Source organism: Pelophylax lessonae (genome assembly GCF_965119305.1).
Source record: "Pelophylax lessonae genome assembly, chromosome: 3".
Lineage (NCBI taxonomy): Eukaryota > Metazoa > Chordata > Amphibia > Anura > Ranidae > Pelophylax > Pelophylax lessonae.
The window spans coordinates 332455982-332477947 of NC_138770.1; the positions used below are offsets into that span (position 1 = coordinate 332455982).

General features: G+C 40.2%; 1 protein-coding gene across 1 annotated transcript in view; it reads left to right on the forward strand.

Moving 5' to 3' along the window:
* The window catches only part of GFRAL (GDNF family receptor alpha like), a gene marked incomplete at its 3' end in the record, with an annotated part of 100965 nt that overhangs the window by 40284 nt on the left and 38715 nt on the right, over positions 1 to 21966 (forward strand). Inside the window, exons 3-4 of the mRNA XM_082252408.1 lie at positions 15163 to 15315; positions 21037 to 21456. Of these exons, the coding sequence (XP_082108534.1) occupies positions 15163 to 15315; positions 21037 to 21456 (573 nt within the window). The remainder of the gene's footprint in view (positions 1 to 15162; positions 15316 to 21036; positions 21457 to 21966) is intronic.

The window sequence follows — 21966 nt, forward strand, 5'->3', positions numbered from 1 at the left end:
CGACATCATATATAACATTCACTAATACAGATAGACTAATGCTACAAAAGCATTGATACAATAAAACAGGAGAAATATTTTGTCAGATCTTGGGAATCTGGATCTTGAGTTTTGGCATCAATCTATATTGAGGTCACTATGCCTGTCACCCCTAATGGGTTCTCTCTGTGAACAGGCAAAACTGTAGTTCCTCATTTAGCTACTACTACCTCACGTAAAGATCCTGGGTGAGGGTAGTATTAAATTCCCATGCATCTTACCAACCGTAAGACTAAAAAAGTGAAAGCTTATGCAACCAGTAATAAATCAAAAGGATAGCTCCTTCTTCCATTTCTGTCTAACCCAGGTACTTATTAGCAAGCAAGCATCATAATCACAATTTTACCAAGGCTAGTTTGTGATCTCTCCAAATATCCCATTGGTTGTGAAAAATGGGAGCTTTTTGTTCTTTGTGCACTAACATATTTTCAATCAGGCATTGTGTGTTTATTTTAGAGACAACTGATTCTAGTTTAGGTGGGTGTGGTGATTTCCATTCTTTAGCGATCGTCATACAGCAAAGAGTACACGTTCTACTACAGTTCTATATCTATATGGGAGCTCCTCCATCCGAATACTTAATAAAGCTAATGCTGGCATGGAGGAAACCTGTACTCCTGTGAGGTCTGAGATAAGAAGGAAAACTTCTGACTAGGGTTGAGCAAACCCGGACTGTATTGTTCGGATTCGTACCGGACTTTTGGGTATTCGGTATCCGGACCCGAACCAGAACATTTCAATGTATGTTCGGGTACTGTCCGTTGTTTGGTAACGTTATTTGATGTTTTGGCGTGGTTTTAATGGCGGGCTTTCAACAGGTGCAAGGCAGCCAATCAGCAAGCGTTTAACTAGTGTGCCCTAGAAGCCATCACAGCCATGCCTACTAAGGGCATGGCTGTGATTGGCCAGTGCAGCATGTGACCCAGACTCTATATAAGCTGGAGTCACACAGCGCCGCGCTTCCCTCTGTTATAACTATGCTAGGGAGAGGTTCCTGACTGCTGCTGCTAAAGGGGAGAGATAGGAGATTACTGTAAGGTCAGGCTGGAGATTGCTTTTAGGGAAAGCATAGGAACAATCTGCTTTAATCATACAGTGATCTACATTGATTTGATTGTGTGGGGGTGCAGTGGACGATCTTTTGCCCGGAGGGAGAGATAGGAGATTACTGTAGGGTCAGGCTGGAGACTGTTTTGAGGGAAAGCATAGACAGCGATCTACATTGATTGTATTGTGTGGGGGTGCAGTGCACAATCTTTATGCCCTGACCTGAGCCCAGTGAGGAGGAGGAGGGAGAAAAAAAAACTTTTATCATTCTGTTAGGCGTGCGGTGCTGCACATTTAATGCAAGCTCAGTGCATATGTGTCTGCTTAATCTGCATTTAAAAAAGAAAAAAATAGTTTTCCTTCATATTTAACTTTGACATACAGTCTTTAGACAGACACTGCTTTTCTAACCTGCTCTTCAAAAAGCACCAATGTAAGGGCAAAATAATTATTTTTCAGTATTTAGGGAAAAAAAATATTTTTCAGTTTTTCATTCCAATGTTTTTTTTTTTATTCAATAGCGGAATAGAACAACAACAGTATACAACCTGTTAGGCGTGCAGTGTGTAGCGGCCATTTACTGCAAGCTGAGTGTATATGTGTCTGCATTTAAAAAAGAAAAAAAACTTTTTTCCTTCATATTTTACTGTGAGTGTTTAGACAGACTGCATTTCAAATCTGCTATTCAACAAGCACCAATTAAGGGGACAATTATTTATCAGATTTTCATTCATACGTTACAGTGAGATACACCCATTGCATACTGTTGTATTGCGCATTGCAATAAAAAAAAACATTTAGGGGCAAAAAAATTTGATTGTGGTCCTGTCCGCATATGTTACAGTGACATACACCATTGCATACTGTTGTATTGCGCTTTGCAATAAAAAAAAACCATTTAGGGGCAAAATAAGTTGATTGTGGCCCTGTCCACATATGTTACAGTGAGATAAACCCAGTGCATACTGTTGTATTGCGCTTTGCAATAAAAAAAAACATTTAGGGGCAAAATAAGTTGATTGTGGCCCTGTCCACTGTAAGGTTCTGGCACTCTCAGTGCCTCCTATCACATCATTTCCGGGTGCGTTCCATCTACCTAGATAGATGAAGCACATATAGGTGTGTTTCCCTTTAAGAGTGCTGACATCATCATGAGGCGCCGGACTGAACAGCTATTTAAATCACCAGCTTTCACTCACATGTGTTCGTTCAACCTGCTGTGTGCCTAGATGTGCCTTGATGCTTACCTTGTCTTGTGCCTTGATGCTTACCTTGTCTTGTGCCACCGCATAACCTGCCTTGAAGCTCGCATGCTTGAAAGCATACCTCGCTATCGGAACCTCGCTGCTGATCCTTGTATCCTGCTACCGGATCATCCGCTCTTACCGAACCTCTCCTCTGCTACTTGCTACTAGTGATAAGTACCCCACAGGGGAATCCTCAATAACCTTCATACTAAAACTTACACTATCTAGCTCTGCATACTAAGACTGTTACTACATCTGCACTATCTAGATTGCTAGCTCTTGAGCCTACTATCATCTGCTCTTGCACTGGGTTAGTCTCTCCTGTATGTTCATCTGCTATCCTATCATCTACTACCATACATGATTGCTAACCTATCTGCATCCCATCTGCTACTATCTCATTCTCAAGAACATTCCTCTCAAGTGTCTGTCACCTATCATCTCTACTCAACCTGTCTCTTCAGCCTATCACCTCTATACTACTATATACATAGATCACTCCAGGAACATCTTATTGAGTGTGTATATTTGTATGCTGAATTGAGACTATCCACATATGATGAGTCTTGGGAGTTGGGATTGGTATCTCAGCGTTTCTCTACATGACTACTGAAGTGGAATATTTCTGCAGCTGCAAATCCACATTATACAGAAAACGCAGGAGCGTTACATCCACATATGTTACAGTGAGATAAACCCATTGCATACTGTTGTATTGCGCTTTGCAATAAAAAAACCCATTTAGGGGCAAAAAAAGTTGATTGTGGCCCTGTCCGCATATGTTACAGTGAGATACACCCATTGCATACTGTTGTATTGCGCTTTTCAAAAAAAAAAAACATTAAGGGGCAAAAAAAGTTGATTGCGGCCCTGTGCACATATGTTACAGTGAGATACACACATTGCATACTGTTGTATTGCGCTTTGCAATAAAAAAAAACATTTAGGGGCAAAAAAAGTTGATTGTGGCCCTGTCCGCATATGTTACAGTGAGATACACCCATTGCATACTGTTGTGTTGCGCATTGCAATAAAAAACATTTAGGGGAAAAAAAGGTTAATTGTGGCCCTGTCTGCATAAGTTACAGTGAGATACACCCATTGCATACTGTTGTATTCCGCTTTGCAATACAAACCCATTTAGGGAAAAAAAATAAAATTGCGGCCCAGTCTGCATATTTTACTGTGAGATACACCCTTTCAATACGGTTGTTCTATTCCACTATTCAGTAAACACCCATTTAGGGAAATAATATTACATTGCGACCTAGTCTTCATATATTTACTGTGAGATACACCCTTTGGATTCTGTTGTTCTATTCCGCTATTCAATAAACACCCATTTAGGGAAAAAATATTACATTGCGGCCTAGTCTGCATATTTTACTGTGAGATACACCCTTTGGATACTGTTGTTCTATTCCGCTATTCAATAAACACCCATTTAGGGAAAAAATATTACATTGCGGCCTAGTCTGCATATGTTACAGCGCAACAAGGCACAGAGGTCTCGCATGGAGGCCAAGTTACTGGTGGTGAAGTGGTGCTGTTCCGCAGAGCGACTCATGCATGCGTGCTGCAGCTGAAACTCCACTATGGCCTGCTGCTGCTCACACAGTCTGGCCAGCATGTGCAAGGTGGAGTTCCACCTTGTGGGCACGTCACATATGAGGAGGTCAGCGGGAAGGCCGAAGTTACGCTGCAGCGCTGACAGGCGAGCAGCAGCAGGGTGAGAATGCCAAAAGTGCACACAGACGGCCCACACTTTCTGCAGCAGCTCTGACATATTGGGGTAATTTCTAAGGAACCTCTGCACCACCAAATTCAGCACATGTGCCAGGCAAGGGATGTGTGTCAAACTGGCTAGGCCCAGAGCTGCTACGAGATTTCGCCCATTATCGCACACCACCAGGCCGGGTTTGAGGCTCACTGGCACCAACCACTCATCGGTCTGCTGTTCAATGCCCCTCCACAACTCCTGCGTGGTGTATGGTTTTTCCCCCAAAACAGGCAAGTTTTAAAACTGCCTGCTGTCGTTTACCCCTGGCTGTGCTGAAGTTGGTGGTGAAGGTGTTTCGCTGACCGGATGAGGAGGCGGTAGAGGATGAGGAAGCAGAGTAGGAGGAGTTAGGAACAGGAGGCAAACTGAAGCGCACTGCAATCCTCGGTGGTGGAAGGACATGCGCCAAACTGCTATCCGCCTCAGGCCTAGCCGCCACTGCATTTACACAGTGTGCTGTTTGGGAGATATAACGTCCCTGACCATGCTTACTGTTCCATGTATCCGTAGTTAGGTGGACCTTGCCACAGATGGCATTGTGTAGTGCACACCTGATTTTGTCACCCACTTGGTTGTGCAGGGAAGGGATGGCTTGCCTGGAAAAGTAGTGGCGGCTGGGCACAACGTACTGTGGGACAGCCACCGCCATAAGGCTTTTAAAGCTCTGCGTCTCCACCAGACGGAATGACAGCATTTCAAAGGCCAGGAATTTTGAAATGCTGGCATTCAGGGCCAGGGATCGCGGGTGGGTAGGGGGGGTACTTCCTCTTCCGCTTCAGTGTTTGGGAGATAGAAAGCTGAACGCTTCCATGGAACATTGTGGAGATGGTTGTTGGTGACCCAGGTGGTGGTGTTGCTGGCAGATCCTTTGTTTGCGGGGTGGCAGGTGCCGGTCACACTACAGAGGTGGATGAAGAGGCCGAGACTGCAGCAGCAGAAGAGGAAGCAGGAGGAGCCAGAGACCTTTCTTGGTTTTGAGGTGTCTACTCCACTGCAGCTCGTGCTTTGCACTTAGATGCCTAGTCACGCAGGTTGTGCTCAGGTTGAGGAGGTTTATGCCTCGCTTCAGGCTCTGATTGCACAGCGTGCAAACCCCTCGTGTCCTGTCATCATCACATTGTCTGAAGAACTGCCATGCTAGGAAACTTCTTTGAGCTGGTTTTGGTGTGCTCAGTCCCTTGCTGCGTTGGGCAGTAGCAGGCGTAGTGTCTAGGGCACAGCCGCTCCTCTTTTGCACCCTGCTCCCTCTTCTGCTGTGCTGGTGGCTCTGTGCGACCACCGCCTCTTACTCTGAACTACTCAGGTCACCTGCATAACGTTCATTCCATGTGGGGTCGAGGACCTCATCATCCTCCACATCATCTTCCACGCAGTCTTCACCCCTGAAACCCTTGTCGGTCTCCACAATTCGGAATTCCACAGCAGTTGGCACCTGTGTTTCATCATCATCTGAGACGTGCTGCGATGGTCCTCCCATGTACTCATCTTGAGACATAAGTGGTTGGGCATTGGTGCACTCAATCTCTTCCACTTCTGGGGCAGGGCTAGGTGGATGGCCCTAGGAAACCATGCTAACAGAGTCATCAGAAAGAAGAAGAGACTGCTGCATGACTTGGGGCTCAGACTGCTTGGCTGATTTACAAGGGGGTGAGGTGAAAGATTGATGGACATCGGCTGCAGGTGCCAACTCTGACCATTCAGCAGAAGACTGGGTGGGAGACAATGTGAAGGAACTGGAGGCACTGTCAGCAACCCAATCTACTATCGCCTGTACTTGTTCTGGCCTCAACATTTGTAGACGCCAAATACTGCTGTAAGGTTCTGTCACCTACTCGCAGCTGAAAAAGTTGTTTCACTTGTGTGTGTAGCTGGCATAGATCAACCATGTCCTCTCCTTGCAACAGGAGCTCCACCAGCAGCACCACGACCCAGCACTAACATGGTGGAGCAGTATGTGTACACACGCCTAGACGTACTGAATGACGGGTCTGCCCCCTTCAACGTCTGGGTCTCCAAATTGGGCACATGGCCTGAGCTTGCCCTTTACGCCTTGGATGTGCTGGCCTGACCTGCAGCCAGTGTATTATCTGAACGTGTATTTAGCATGGCTGGGGGGCGTTATTACAGACAAGCGCAGCCGCCTGTCTAGAGCCAATGTGGACAAGCTCACATTCATTAAAATGAACCAGGCATGGATCCCACAGGACTTGTCCGTACCTTGTGCAGAATAGACATGTATACCGGCCTTACTCAGCCATTGTTGTATTTTTGATCTTTCTAATTCTTTTGGGGTGTACTCTAATTTAAAAGAAATAAAATTAAAAACAAAAAACCAGTGTTGGCTACCTCGTCCTCCTCCACCACCGCTTCCACCTACACCGCCACATCCTCCGCCACCTCAACTTCCTACTACATATGGGCCCCGTCCTCCTCCACCCCCACTGCCGCTTCGACCTACACCGCCATACCCACCGCCACCTCAACCTCCAACTCCATATGGTCCTCGTCCTTCTCCTACATGATTCAAAATGATTATTTTTTATTTTTCTGTTTTTGTATGTTCTTTTAAGTTATTTCCCTATCCACATTTGTTTGCAGAACATTTGCCATGCTCTTAAGATGATTTTGCTGCCATTTGCAGCCCTCTAGCCTTTTCCATGTTTGTTTTAGAGGCATTTTAGTGCTCAAAAGTTCGGGTCTCCATTGACTTCAATGGGGTTCGGGATCGGGGCAAAGCCCGGTTCACGAACCCAGACTTTTTTTTCAAGCTCGGTCGAACCCGCCAAACCCAAACATCCAGGTGTTCGTTCAACTCTACTTCTGAAAAGAAACTTCGAAGAATATCACAGCCCCAAAGAATGCGTAATAGGTTCAATATGGTGTCCATTTGAATGCAAACAGAAATAAAATGACTGAAATGAACTGGTTCACTAATGAAATGCACGTGCACTTAGCTAATAGGCATCCTAAGGAAACCCTTTATGTACAATACTGGGCAAAAGTTTTAAGTAGGTGTGTGGAAATGCTATAAAGTTAGATTGCTTTAAAAAATATATGTTTTAATTGTTTATTTTCATCGGTTTACAAAATGCAAAGTGAGTGTTCAGAAGAAAATCTAAATCAAATTAAAATTTGGTGTGACTACCCTTTGGTTTCAAACCAGCATAATTTCTTAAACTTGCACACTTTGTACACTTGCACAAAGTCAGGGATTTTGTAAGATTAGAGTCAGGTGTATGATTCGCCAACTATACCAAGCAGGTGCTAATAATCATCAATTTTATATGTAGGCTGAAACATAGTCATAAAAGTGATAATAAAAAAACACACTGTTTAATTTACATTGAACCTTCTCTTTCTGTATGTGGATGATGGCACTGAAATTATTTTAATTAACAAAAAATATCAACGTACTGTTTTCCTAATCGATATACAGCTGTCATATGACCCAGCTCTCTCCCAGCCTGTCTGCAGGGAAATACAAGCAGGAAGAACTACTGGTCACATGTTTAAAAAAAAAAGCCTTTGGAATACAGAGAAAAAATAAATAATTAATATCAATAAACATTTTTACATGTCATATGTATTTGAAATCACATCTTTATTATTTTTTGGTAATAAAAATACCGAGGAAGACGTTGGAGCCATACGCTCGTCGTAACGCGTATAGGGGGGCGGAGCTTGCGTGACCGACGCCGAACATCTCTCGAGTGACACACGCTATTATTTGCCATAACAGCAGGCATGGTGAAGTGCCCTGTACATGTGAGTAAACTTCTATTTTCCTCAATAAAGCCTGATTGTTGAAACGGAGAGCACTATATTTTCCCTTTCATATTTTGCATCGCATGTCCCGTGTCTTGAGACCTCCGGAGGTGAGAGGCTGGAGTGTCTTTCCAGGAGTCTGATATCCTCAGTATATGCTTTTGCTGGCCCATCTGGGTCCTTTTTGGAGGTGAGAGGCCAATCTAGCAGGTGGAGGGATTTCACAGATTGGTGTGCACTTTTCACCAGATTGCATTTCTGATTTGGACACTTGGACACTAATGCACATTTATTGGATTTTGAGCACAATCACAGCTTGTATGGACTTCAGATATTGATTATATTAATATCATTTATGTTTATTGGTGCACGTCTGGCGCAGCACATTTTTTGTATTTATTTTGATTTATTGTGGGATGTGAACACGATTGGTGTATGCTGCCGGCTATATATGTTTTATGCACAGTGATATTTAAGCACTTTTTCAGTACATCATTCACGCACAGTGTTTTTACCTATTTTGAGTGTTATATCACATATTTGGTTTTGCGCTGATAGTTTTTTGTTATATTTAATAGCATGGTGTGGACGGATTTCTGCCAGTCACAGGTTGTGTCACACCCCTCCAGCCTGTGTCTTACAACAAGAATGAAGCCTCCATCAATCTACATGTAATATCTAGTCCCCCTTGGTGTTTAGCTGTTTAATGGGCATGGAGAAGGAGGGAGGGAGTGGGCTGTCATTTACCACTGTGTATACGCTCACATGTGTGACTTCAAAGGTACATAGACTGCTCAGATGTGATAGACAGGAAATAATCAGCATACAAACTCACAGAAAACTGGGCATTTGGAGAGCTGCCAATACTACTCTGCAAAATCCCTAGCTGCATTGGGGATTTGGACAGAAAATGGAGATAGAGAACAGCAGAATCAACCAGGTTTTTTTCAGAATACAGAAAACCTATGACGAAGTGAGTATGGACAGCATGTAATACACAATTTACTGATAGTTTTCGATGATGTGGGTTTAGTGACACTTTACCTGAAACAGAAAAAGGTGTAGGAAGCATAAAACTAGCTGAGGAACAGCCAAATTCTGCTACTAAGGTGAGATTGTGGAAGACAGTTTCATGTCACAGGTCATACACTATGGCAACAAGACATAAGGTGTATTGCATCAACAAGCTCTCTCCCAGGCAAAGATTTCAAGACTGGGGTTTCCAAATGTGCTTTTCAAGCTCCTTTGAAGAAGCACAAAATAATGGGCAACGTTGAGGATCGTAGACACAGTGGTCCACCAAGAAAACCTAATGCAGCAGGTGATAGAAACATCATGCTTACTTCCCTTCAACATTGAAATATGTCTAGCAGTGCAATCAGCACAGAATTGGAGGAAACCAGTAGGGCCCAGGTACAGATACCGGAAAAGTCTGGCTAGAAGTGGCCTTCATGTGAAAAAAAGCTATAAAGCCATAAATTGAATGTGGAAATAAAGCTAAGCAACTCAACTACGCACACAAAATAGGAAATGGGGTGCTGAAAACTGGCAGCAGGTGCTCTGGACTGATGGATCAGAATTTGAAATATTTGGCAGTAGCAGGATGCAGTTTGTTTGCTGAAGGGCTAGATAGGTACAATAATGAGTGTCTGCAAGCAACAGTGAAGCATGGTGGTTGTTTCTTGCATGTTTGGGACTGCTTTTCTGCAAATGGAGTTTCAGATTTGGTCAGGATCAATGGTGTCCTCAATGCTGATAAATAAAGGCAGATACTTATCCATCATGCCGTACCATCAGGGAGGCATGTGATTGGTCCAAAATGTATTCTGCAGCAGGCACACAACCCCAAACAAGCAGATAATACCTTTAGGAACTACTGTATCTTCAGTGTAAAGAAGAACAAAGATCCTCCACCGTCCTCCATTTGCTGAGCAAATACCATGTGTGTTCTTATAACATTGTTGTGAGACATTTAATGCAATAACTGGCAAGTTGAGGAGCCACTTTATATTACCAGGATACCTGGGGTTTGAAAAGAGAGGAGGCTGTTAAATCTGGTGGTGATACATTTAATGATATTCATAATTTGTGAAGGTCCAAAATAAAGTGATTCTAAAAGTTATTATTTTTTTTTTTTAATAGACACATTATACTTACTGTACCTGCTCTTGCTCTATGCAATGGTTTTGCCTACAGCAGCCCTGATCCTGCTCTTCCCAGGTCCTCCACCAGTGCCCCCCCCCCCCCGCCTCACTTGCTCCTAAGCTTAGCTGTCTGCATCTGTTGACACAGGCAGTTTTTTTACCTTAATGCATAGAAAAACTTTCCGCCTTTAGAACCACTTTAAAGGGAAAGGCACATTAAAACCTATATGTGTATGGGTCATTATCTAAAGGTGAGCAGATGGTGTGACTGGTGGTAGTGACAATTGGGTATTATTCACATAAACAAGGTGGAGGATTGTTGTACTTTATTATGAAATGTATATATATATATATATATATATATATATATATATATATATATATATATAAGGGTATAGAAGTTAAAATGTCGTTTTATGCTTCATTTGATGTATTTGATGTATAAAATATACATACTGATGGGTTTAAATAGTGGAATATTTTTTTCCTTTATTAAATATAAGGCATTTTTGTTCATTGCCCAACAAACAGTATAGGATGAATTCATGCTAATAAACAGTTACGCTGCGCTTTATTATGTATTAACCACTTGCCGACTGCCTAACGCCGATCTACGTCGGCAGTCAGCCCCTCACAGGCAAAGTGACGTAGGGCTACGTCACTAGCTTGTGAGGGTCTAGGGAGCGAGCGCGCGCCCCCGGAGGCGCGCTCCCGCTCCCGCGTGGTCACGGACCCCCCCACGCGTGTGACCAGCGGACCCGATGTCCGCCGGTCACTCGGCGATCGGCGGGGGAGAGGGAGAATGTCAGGCAGCGTCAGGCAGCTTGTGTAAACAAGCCACCTGTCATTCTCCTCGCTGTAAAGACACTGATCAAACGGATCTAGTATGTAGATCCGTTGATCAGTGTCCTTACAGCTCAAGCCACAGCCAATCACAGTAGAAAGCATGCCCCTAGGGATACAAACAGCCCCTCCCTCCCAAATAAAGTTAACCCCTTCACAACCAGTGTATTTTTACAGTAACAGTGCATATGTATAGCACTGATTACTGTAGAAATGTCACTGGTAACCCCAAAAGTGTCACAAATGTCAGTCAAGGGTCCGATCTGTCCGCCCCAATGTCGCAGTACCGCAAAATAAATCGCAGATCGCCGCCATTACGCGTTAAAAAAAAAACAACAAAAATGACAAAAATCTTTCCCTTTGTTAGTAAACGCGATAACTTTTGCGCAAACCAATCAAAATACGCTTTTCGCGATTTTTTTTACCAAACATATGTAGCATAAAACAAATTGGCCGAAATTTAAAAAAATTTTGATTTTTACTTTTTTTTTGGGGGGAATTTCATATAAAAAAATGTGAAAAATATTGTTATTTTTGCAAAATTGAAGCTCTTTTTTTGTTTATAGCGCGTGATCAAAAAATCGCACAGGTGATCAAATACCACCAAAAGAAAGCTCTGTTTGTGGGAAGAAAAAGGACGTCAAATTCGTTTAGGTACAGCGTCGCACGACCGCGCAATTGTCCGTTAAAGTCACGCAGTGCCGAATCGCAAAATACCCCCTGGTCAGGAAGGGGGTAAAATCTTCCGGGGCTTAAGTGGTTAATTATAGGTGAAGCTGCAATATTAAGGGGGCTATATGGTTGTTTCTCATTAATGTAAATGTAAATCCCTCACCTTGTAAAACAACCCATTCAGCCCCCATTCACACTACCGCGACGCTACTTCGCACCGCAACCTTGAAGTCTATGGCGGTCGCCTCCTGGTCGCCCCAAAGAAGCTCCGGACCCTTTTTCTAGGTCGGAGCGACTTGTGTCGCTCCTATTAGAACGGGTCCGTAGCTTCCCTATGGGAGGCGACCTGCGGCGACCTGTGAGGCGACCAGGTCGCCTCACAGGTCGCCCTAGTGTGAACCGGCACTTAGTGTAAAACAGAAATGAAAACAAAACTTTTGTGTATAGATATATAAAAAAATATAAACACCCATTTACCCCTTTTTATAAGTGATCACATTACCAGTGTTGTCAGCTGCATAGAAACTAGGGGAGGAGAAACAGCAGCTGAGATTCCAAATGAAAGGCTGCGGAGGGATGTGTGTTAGGACAAGTCTCTTAATTGGAAGAGAGCAGGCCCATCTCTCAGCTCCATAGTTCAGGAACTAACCACGCTGTGCTCTCCTGCCTAGTGTGGTCAGTTTTTAATAGGAAAATAGAGGGACTGGAAAGGACACCAAGGATTTCACACAAAGGAAGCAATACAAAGAGAACAGAATACTTCTTCATACAAGTACATGGTACAGCAGGTACATTTGAGGAATATGAAATGTTGGGTTTTCATACTCTTTAAGTAATAGGAATAATTTTTCAGTTTTATTTGGTCACACCAAATATTGATTTGATTAGGATTTCCTTTCTATTCATTTACTTTTCATTTTGGTTTTGATAAAATTAAACTATTACCACTTCTATTTCTGAAAGCATTCTTAATTTAAAGCATTTTTCACACCTGCTTAAAACTTTTGCACAGTAGTGTATGCTGTCATATGAAAAAGTTAGTGTGTGTACCAGTACTTTTCATTAACATCTATATTCCAAGTGCCAGCATACGGAATAACATAATTTGACTTGTTCTTGGACATCTGGGCATGCATGCAGAGATTCACACAAAGGAAAGTACAATAATAATAATTTTTTAAAGACTCCTTTAACTATAGCTGTGCACACTTAATGGGGGCTTATTCCTATATGGTAGTTGCGTCTAAAATAAAAGTAGTAGGCACTTTGGCTAAGCTGAAGTACTTACAAACAGTATCATGTAAATTGTATAGAAAATCAGTAATAACACATTCCACACCTGTTCTCTTTAGTCTGTGTAAGAACATTCACACATATTGTGGCTGAATTATGTCTATGTGCAATTGTACATGCATATAGATGTGTAGTGTTACCCCTGAAGGAGCCAGTGTAGTTTAACTGGCTCTTTTCCAAGATTAGTGCAGAGGCAGCCAGGAACACAGCAACAGTTCATTCACTCTGGCTCAATCATGGAGGATATCTTTTTAGGATTTGTATTGCTGGTGAACTTGGATGGGGTGTACAGTGACATGGGATACCTCATATTTACTGGATAACAGCAGTAGGATGCTTCTCTTTGCTATGACTCATTGAACAGTCTGTATGCTGAAGCAAATTGAAATGTCCCGAACTAAGCCTTTTTAAAAACTTTGCCACTGGCTCTTCACCCAAGCGAAGCAACAAACAGTCACTAGGCCCTGAGCTTAGATCAGTACTCACAATGGCACAGGATCACCAAAGTGAGGAAGAGGTTAATGTTCACAATTCTCCAGGAGAGTCAGACCCTTTCCAACTTCCACCTGGCACTCTTCACTGAGCTCTCCAGGCCAGGTCCTTAGATTAAATTCCCTTCATTAGTTCCAGAAAAAAAGGATCTTAGAAGCAGCCCCCCCCCCCCTTCCAGCTATACTACAGCTTGAACCCCAATGACAATGCAGCAAACTCCTGCTTTCTGCCAAGAGGGGCAGAACCCTTCAGGCTTGGGACTCCTCCTTCAGAAATTTACCTAGGACTCTCTCCTCCCTGCTCCAGGCCTCAGATTATTTATGTACTCTTCAGCCACCCACTGGGCACACCTCCCTAAGGAGTGACTAAAATCCCATAAATATTTAGATTGCTTATTTGACTTTCTGTCCCGCTATGAATCAAGAATCTTCTAGAATACAGCCCGTGAGAACCAGAACAGCTCAAAGCAATCAACAACTGCTCCACTGATTACAGAGAAGTCAAATGACTACATTTACCTAACATTCTAGCAACCTAAGTAGGAGGGTGGTACAGATGAGTAAATCAGTCCTATCAAGTTAGACGGAATCAAAACTTAGCTGGTGAAAAAGCTGTTTACAAAGTCTTCATACAAAGTCTGCCATGTCCCTTCATGTATAATAAGTGACTTTTAGCCATCTTCAATTATAGCAATTCTAACATTTGGATGAAGGGATGGTGGGTCTTAAAGTAATGAATTTCTTGAACAATATCAGAGTTTCTGAAATATTTGTGCCATTGTAAATAACATTATACAGTAGTAATCACTAATTGCTGAAAGAGACTACATTACCAATAGCTCATGTTTTTCAATTTATGTTCTTTTTATCACATCCAACGATTGTAGTGTGTATAATTCAAGACTGACAACCTTGTCATCTCTTTGTCTATTTGGGAGTCAAAGTACGTCAGCTTTACTATACTTATCTGAAGATACTTCAGTAAATGGGAAAAGTGGCATACATTTATTTGATATAGAATGCATGTTGCTAATGTCAAAGCAGATGGCTTTACATTCAGAACACATAAGGGGTTACTCTATATTGTAACTATTTTAAAGTATCTAGCAAAACATTATACCTCCATTGGCAAGTAAGTTTAAGGTTTATCTTTATGCTAATGTTCTGCTAAATATATGTTAACCCTACAGCTCTGCCATTCATTTAGGCGGAAATTTGTGCACTGAAAAATGCTAGATTTTATTTGTATTTATTATTTGGGAAAGCATAACAGAAGCCTTGGTACCAAAAATGTGTAGTCTTATGATTTAAAGCGTCTCTAAAGGCTGACGTTTTTTTGCCTTCATGCATTCTAAGTATGAAGGTAAAAAACCTCTGTGCAGCAGCCCCTCCTAATACTTACCTGAACCCCGTTATGATCCAGTGATGTGCACGAGAGCATTGGCTCTCCGGGGACTCTCCCATCTCATTGGCTGAGACAGCAGCAAAAGCCATTGGTTCCCACTGTTGTCAATTACAGCAAGTGAGCCAATGAGGAAAGAGAAAAGGTGGGACTGAGTGAATGGACACACCGAGACAGCGGTCAGCAGCTCGGGAATGAGCCCGCTTGGGTGCCCCCATTGCAAGCTACTTGCTCTGGGGGCACTAGGCAGAAAGAAGGGGCCATCACAGTTGGTGGGGGGCCCGAGAAGAAGAGGATCAGGGCTGCTCTTTAAAAAACAGCTGCAACGAGCAGGTAAGTATAACATGTTTGTTTAGATTTTTTTTTTAATAGCCTTTAATATTACTTTAATGTTTGTATGTTTTTACTACTACTTTGTACTTTTGTTCTTTTACCTTAGGCATTGATTGCAAACTTAGAAATTTAATGAACTGTAGATCAACCATATCTTATTTCACGGAGACATATCCTGAGTTTAAAGCTTGCACTTGCTCAGAAGATATTTACTGCAGCGTCAAAAATTTGCTAGAAATGGAATGTATTCCAGAACAAGGTAATCATTTTTTGTGATATTAGTTATGATGTTGCTTAAAATTATTTGGTTACCAAGTGGTTTATAACAAGGATATTCTAATATAAAGGCCCTTTGAATATAAGTTAGGAAAAAAGGTCTATATAGTAGTTAGAAGATCCATGAACTTTCCTATAATCAATGTTTCCATAAACATTCATGAACAGCTGAATGTGTATATTTAAATACTGAGCAGACGGAGCAGACACCTCTGCTGCTAAGCTAACCTTTTTTTTTTTTTGGGAAAGCAATAATAATTGCTTGGAAAATTCTATTTCAAAAGATCAATTTTTAACCTATTGATTGGCTAGCGATGCCTGCTAGAGGTGTACACATATACTGTATATGAATTTGGCCTGTGATACCATGAATTGCCAAAATTTGCAAAGTTTGCAATTCTCAAACTTTTGAGAGAAAAAGAAATGTGCAGATTTTCCACGAGAAATAAATGGTTATCTTATATAATTCAGCGCATAGCCTTTGCCCTGGTCATCTGCGTTACAAGAACAATAATTTGAGGGAAAAGATAAACCAGCTGTGTTTCTAAAAGGTGAGCACACAGCAGACACCTTTTAGTGTGTATTGAAGCTGTTAGGGAAAAGCCAACAATTCTGTGTAGGGAAACACACTGTTTTCAATGATGTATTAATTTAATGTTGACATTAGTACCCCCATTTCTGTTCCTAGCCTCCCATGCCTTTTTATTTGCCCTACAAATGATCACATTGAATAACAAGGTTTGCAAAACTGTACACAAATAGAACCCAGGCAGATTATTTATCCCTGGACATATATACAGGTGTTTCCCAAACTGAAAGTTACCAGTTAGATTAGGTGGTGTTTGGGGTAATGTTATAGAGAAACTGTTGAATGAGAGACGGCTTTGTCAACTAACTGTAAAGTAATACACAAAAAAAGTAAACACATTTTATCAGAGCATGAAAAGATAATGAACAAAACAACACTAAATAATACAAATAAAAAAAAACAATAGAAATAAAAATAAAAAACAAAAAAAAAAGAAGAAGAAGAAGAAAATAACAGAAAATAATAAATAAGATATTAATGAATGATGACTAGTAACTAGTGATACAACACATAAAGTCCTTAGTGCACAAAGTCCTTGTTGCACAAAGGACTATGTAGGAATAGGAAACAGTCTTTAAATGTGCAACTATAAACAGAATATGTAGTAATGGACTTTGCATGGACATATAGAAGAGAAACTGATTACTATAAAAACAACTTTAATATGAACCATTAAAAATCTATTGCACAACATTAAAAATTACTTTCCACATAGGGGTTCACAGCATGCAAAGATTCAGATTACAGTCAACATATGCACTAAACACATTTAGGGAATCCTTCTTCAAGAGCACACGTGAGAGAATCAGTATACTGGAACCCACTCTTAATCATTATTAGAGTAGTACCAGCCAGTAGGGTAGATTGGAATTCATAACATGTGTATGTTGCCCATAGAGGTGCAAATGAGTAGGCCAAGGTAAAGCCACTGCCTTTCATGGAGGGTACATTCAATAAGCAGCCATACTCTTAAAATAAAAGGACCAACTTCCTAATGGGGAACCATCCAGACCCAATGTGAGTAAGTCACCTTAAAGACAGCATGATATTCACAGTAGTTAAGGCACATACTGTATATTATAAAGAAGGGGCTCTTGGTAAGATTCTTAGAAACAAACTCAGTTCACATGAATCCAGTGCAAAAAAAAGAAAAAAAACCCACTAAACTAACTGTAAAGTAATACACAATAAAAATAAAAATTATTAGATAATAAAAAGATAATGAAAAAACAATGTAAATAATAAAAATATAAAAGAATTAGAAAGAAAAATAAAAGACAAAAAATAAAACAAAAATAAAAAAAAAGAAAATAAGGAGGGAATACAAAAAATGATTAAGAATAATAACAAAAAAAAAGAACTGAAAATTATTAAATAGGATATTTATGAATGATGAATAGTGACCAGTGATGCAACACATAAAGTCCTTATTGCACAAAGTAATATGTAGGAATATTTTAAAAAATATATAATGAATATATATGTAAAATCAGCGCTAGAATATATTAGAAATAAAACTATACTGAAATTAAAGTGACTAGTGCTCCAAAAGTGAAATTCATCCAAGGCGTAGCTGGAAAAGTTTAATAATTTAAATAATCTTGTGAGAATCCATTCATAATGAGTTAAAAAGTAAAAAACAATGATATAATTCAGTTAAATTCATACAACAAAATAAAGTGATCATTAAAATAAAATCCAATGCAGGAAGTCCATGTGAATGTGCAGAGAAATATAATACTCCATAGTGATCCAAAACGTGATGTAAATCAGTCATATAGTGTCACCGTGAACAATCCAAACACAGAATCCAAAATTGAGTGCATATCACCTCAATATAGATAAAGTGAAACGTTTCAGCATAGGTAAGGAAATCCTCTGTAAAGCTCCAATGATGACACTGGCTCAACTAGCATGGGATTTGCACATCCCCTTAGATTCGCTCACGAAAAATAAAATGGGGGCTCCATAGTGTAGTACTTAAAATAACATTTATTAAAAACCAATAAAAAAACTTTCAGTATGTATAGAATAAGCAGAGATGTACAGGGATGTGGACCGCTTGGTCCCCGCACTAAGCCGCCTGTAATTTCCGAACTTCCGGTCACGATCGTAGACTGAAAGTGACGTCACACGGGACCGGAAGTTCGGAAATTACACGCCACTTAGTGCAGGGACAAAGCATTCCACTTCCCTGTACATCTCTACTTATTCTACTGCAGCCACTGCACTCAATGTTGGATTCTGTGTTTGGATTGTTCACATCGGTGACACTTTATGACTGATTTACATAACGTTTTGGATCACTACCAAGTATTACATTTCTCTGCATATTATCATCTGATTCACTTACATCTGTGTACTTCTAGCGCTGATTTTACATATATATTCATTATATATTTTTTTTAATATTTATTATTGAAAGTGGTATTAAGTTTTATTACACAGTCTCTTGCACTTGTTACTCACTTTCCTATTGGTTAACGCATTGGTTTATTATTCCCACAATATGTAGGAATAAGAAACAGTCTCTAAATTTAGAAAGCCCAGTTCCCACTGTGTATGAAACACAGCACCGGTGTAAGTCACAGAAGAGCCACAGGATACACTAGATAGGTATAGCTCCAGCCAATAGTAGGAAGTTAAAGAATTGGGGCAATGGGGCAGCAGGGGTTTCTTGGTACCATCTTGAGACATCACATAATTGGTCAAAAACAATACATTTTATTTATATACAAATAATTTACAATGCAGTCTAGAATTTCAACAAACAAGGGAACAGACTTACACACTTGTAAAATATATGCGTCCCTCTTGATAGTTGCTATACCCCCAACACAACCTCAACCTGGCAATAATTCAGAGAGGGCATATAGTGGAGCTCATCGAACTCTCGACATGTTTTGTGGTCAACCGCTTCTTCAGGAGATAGAAAAGTAATGGACAGAACACTTTCAGTGCCCCAATTGCCCCAATTCTATTTCTTTATGAATTTTAGGATGTGGGTATTGGTATTTTAGAATTAATTCAGTTTTGAGCAATTACTTTATACAATAGTAGAAGTTCACTTTATTACAGCACTTAGTAAAAGTGTCCACTCAGTGCCAGATTTAGACCTGGGGGGGCTGGGGCACTTCAAGTTCAGGGGCCCCTCAACATAGAAATGAAATTATATGACAAATAAAAAGGTGAACTGAAATGAATGAGAAAATGCATTTGTTCTAAAAAAAAAAAATAGGTTAGGTTCCAAAGAAGACGCTTGTCTGATTTGTTTTCTTAGTTTTATTAACTGTGAGAATACATATTACACAGGTTATCAGAAATGGCAAGTTATACACCACAGTTGTGCATCACTCTACAATATTTATAAACACTATTTTTTCCTGCACTTTGCAAAATCTGTAACTAACTCATCAAACTCTACCATCTGAGGACACTCCTCTCAAAAGCCAGTAGGACAGATCATTTAGTCTTTTACCATGGATCTCAAATAATTCTTGGCCAGGGAAAGGGAGAGCATGTGTAATTGTCAGGAGCGCTGAAGAACCAGCTAGGGAAGAGTCACCCGCAGCCACTGAAGACAACCTGAATGCTGCTGAACCTTACTCTGTTGCAAACCAAACTGAAGGTCCGGCGCCATCTAGGCTGTCTTTAGTGACTGCTGGTAAACCCCCCCAGTTGGTTCTCCGACGCTCTTGACAGTTACACCTGCTCTCTCTCTCTCCCCGGCCAGGAGATAGTGTTGAGACATCCATCCAGGATTTCCTACATACACACACATAGTCTGTGAGTGGACACTTCTGTTTTACTAAGTGCTTAATAAAGTGAACCTTGTGTTTTTCCTATCTGCTGTATAATGCTGCCTTTTTTGTATAATTTACTGTGTTTGATACACAGTTGGAATCAAGCTTCCTACATTTAGGGACTATTTATTGATCGTACATAGGACTTTGTGCAACAAGGACGTTGCATAGAATACTATGAATGAGGGTGCACCTTCCCACGCACAAAAAGCAAGGACTTTGTGCAATAAGGACTTTATGTGTTGTATCAATAGTACCTATTCATCATTCACCACTATCTTATCTATTATTGTTTTTATTATTATTAGTTTATTAATATTATTATTTTATTTATTTATTTATTTATTTATTTATTTTATTTCCCACTCTTTGCTTTTTTATTTTTGTTTTGTTTTTAATTTTTATTTCTAATTCTTTTAATTATTTAGTAACTAACAATATTTATTTTTTTATTGTGTATTAATTTGTAATTCATTTAGTGGGGTTTCTTTTTTGCCTTTTTTTATACCAGCTTCCACTGGTTTTATTTATAGCTCCATTTACTTCACTAATTTACATGTAATATTAGGTTGGGTAGTGGCGCTGTTATTGATTTTCATTTTATATATGGGTTTGTGATATTGAGGCCACCATGTAAGGGCAGACTGCCACATGAAAGCCTTTCAGGTTATAGAGAGATTGACAGGTACTGTATAAGGTTGTCCTGTCATAGGGAAACTGCCATACAAGAAACCTCCCCAATTTAAGATACTGGAACATGAGAGACTGTCTTATTTGATGGAGATTGGCATGGAATAGCACTTTCATGCCCTCTTAGTAAAAACAGTTGCCCTATTGCTCACCTTTATGATGGTGTAGTGAATCATATTGGCCTACTCATGAAAGCCAAATTTATTTTACTGTTCTGAAGCAGCAATAATATCCCTTTTCTAATTATACTATCAATCTGGAAAATGTGACAGGGAAAAATGGTAACAGGTGAAAACACTGACTTGTCTGATGATGAAATACTGCTGATCCAGCCAGTAATACCATACCAACCTGGGAAATAACCAAGGCGGTGCTACTGGCTGTAAACTGAATCATGCTTGTACAGTATAATACAATTTTATTAAGGAGACATCTTCCAAACACTGTAAAAAAATACAATCATAACTTCTTATTTTTCTACAACACCAAGGTTTTAATGTAAAAAACTATAAATGTTCTGCCTTGAATTGAACAATCCAGGTTATGATCGCATTACAGCCATAATAACTGGATAATGAAGTATAGTTATATAATGAATTAATTTATTTCTTTTTGTGTGCAGTACAGAATGTTCTTTCGGGACCTATAAAGCAGGAAATTTCTATTATACAAAAAAGCTCCCTGCATCATCCAAGAAAAATTGATACCACTTTGCCGGGAAAGGCAAATGATTGCATTTTAGCAAAACAATTATGCAAAGAAAACCGTAATTGCTTTTCTTTATATGAAAACTTCAAAAGTCAATGCATTCATCCACAAGAATGCACCCTGAGTGATGCCGTACAAAGTTGTCTGACAGCTTGGAATGAACTGAGAGAGACTGTGATGGGAAACTGTGTATGCCTAAACTCAACAAAAAGAAAGTGTATCAAAGTTTGGAACAGTATTTATAATAATACTTGTTTGCAGCATGCAAAAGAAAGACACCTTTTTAAACATTCAGAGGGTAAAAATGATTTTACTGCTTTGGACATAGATTCATGTAAGTACTGAATGCAATGCAATATGTCCTTTTTCAAAAATAGCTGTTATTATGTTAAGGTCTTCATAATGTTGACCTAAATGTATTTAATGTACAAATTTGGAGGAAGACCACGCACACTGCTTAAGGATAGGGTAAGGAAGGGTTAAAATATTGTGATAAAAAGGAAACTTTAAAGTGCATCTATAGCTTTTTTTTTTGTTTTAGATAGATTTGGAAACTGTTAGGACACTTGTCAGGTTTTGTTTGCTGTTTATGTCTCAATTTTGTCTCATTATCACTGACACAAAATTTTACGGTTGTCACCAGTACAAGAGATGAGAGTAAATTCTCCAATGGAGGAATGATTCTCTCATCCACAGAATCATATTCTATCCACATAAGCAGGGGGCATAGATGAATCCTCCCTGCTGTGTTATTGTATTCTGACTGTGAGGACTCCTCTGCTGTCAGAATACACTGATCAGTGCTGCAGCTGATTGGCTGTATGCTCTGACTGAATGAAAATTT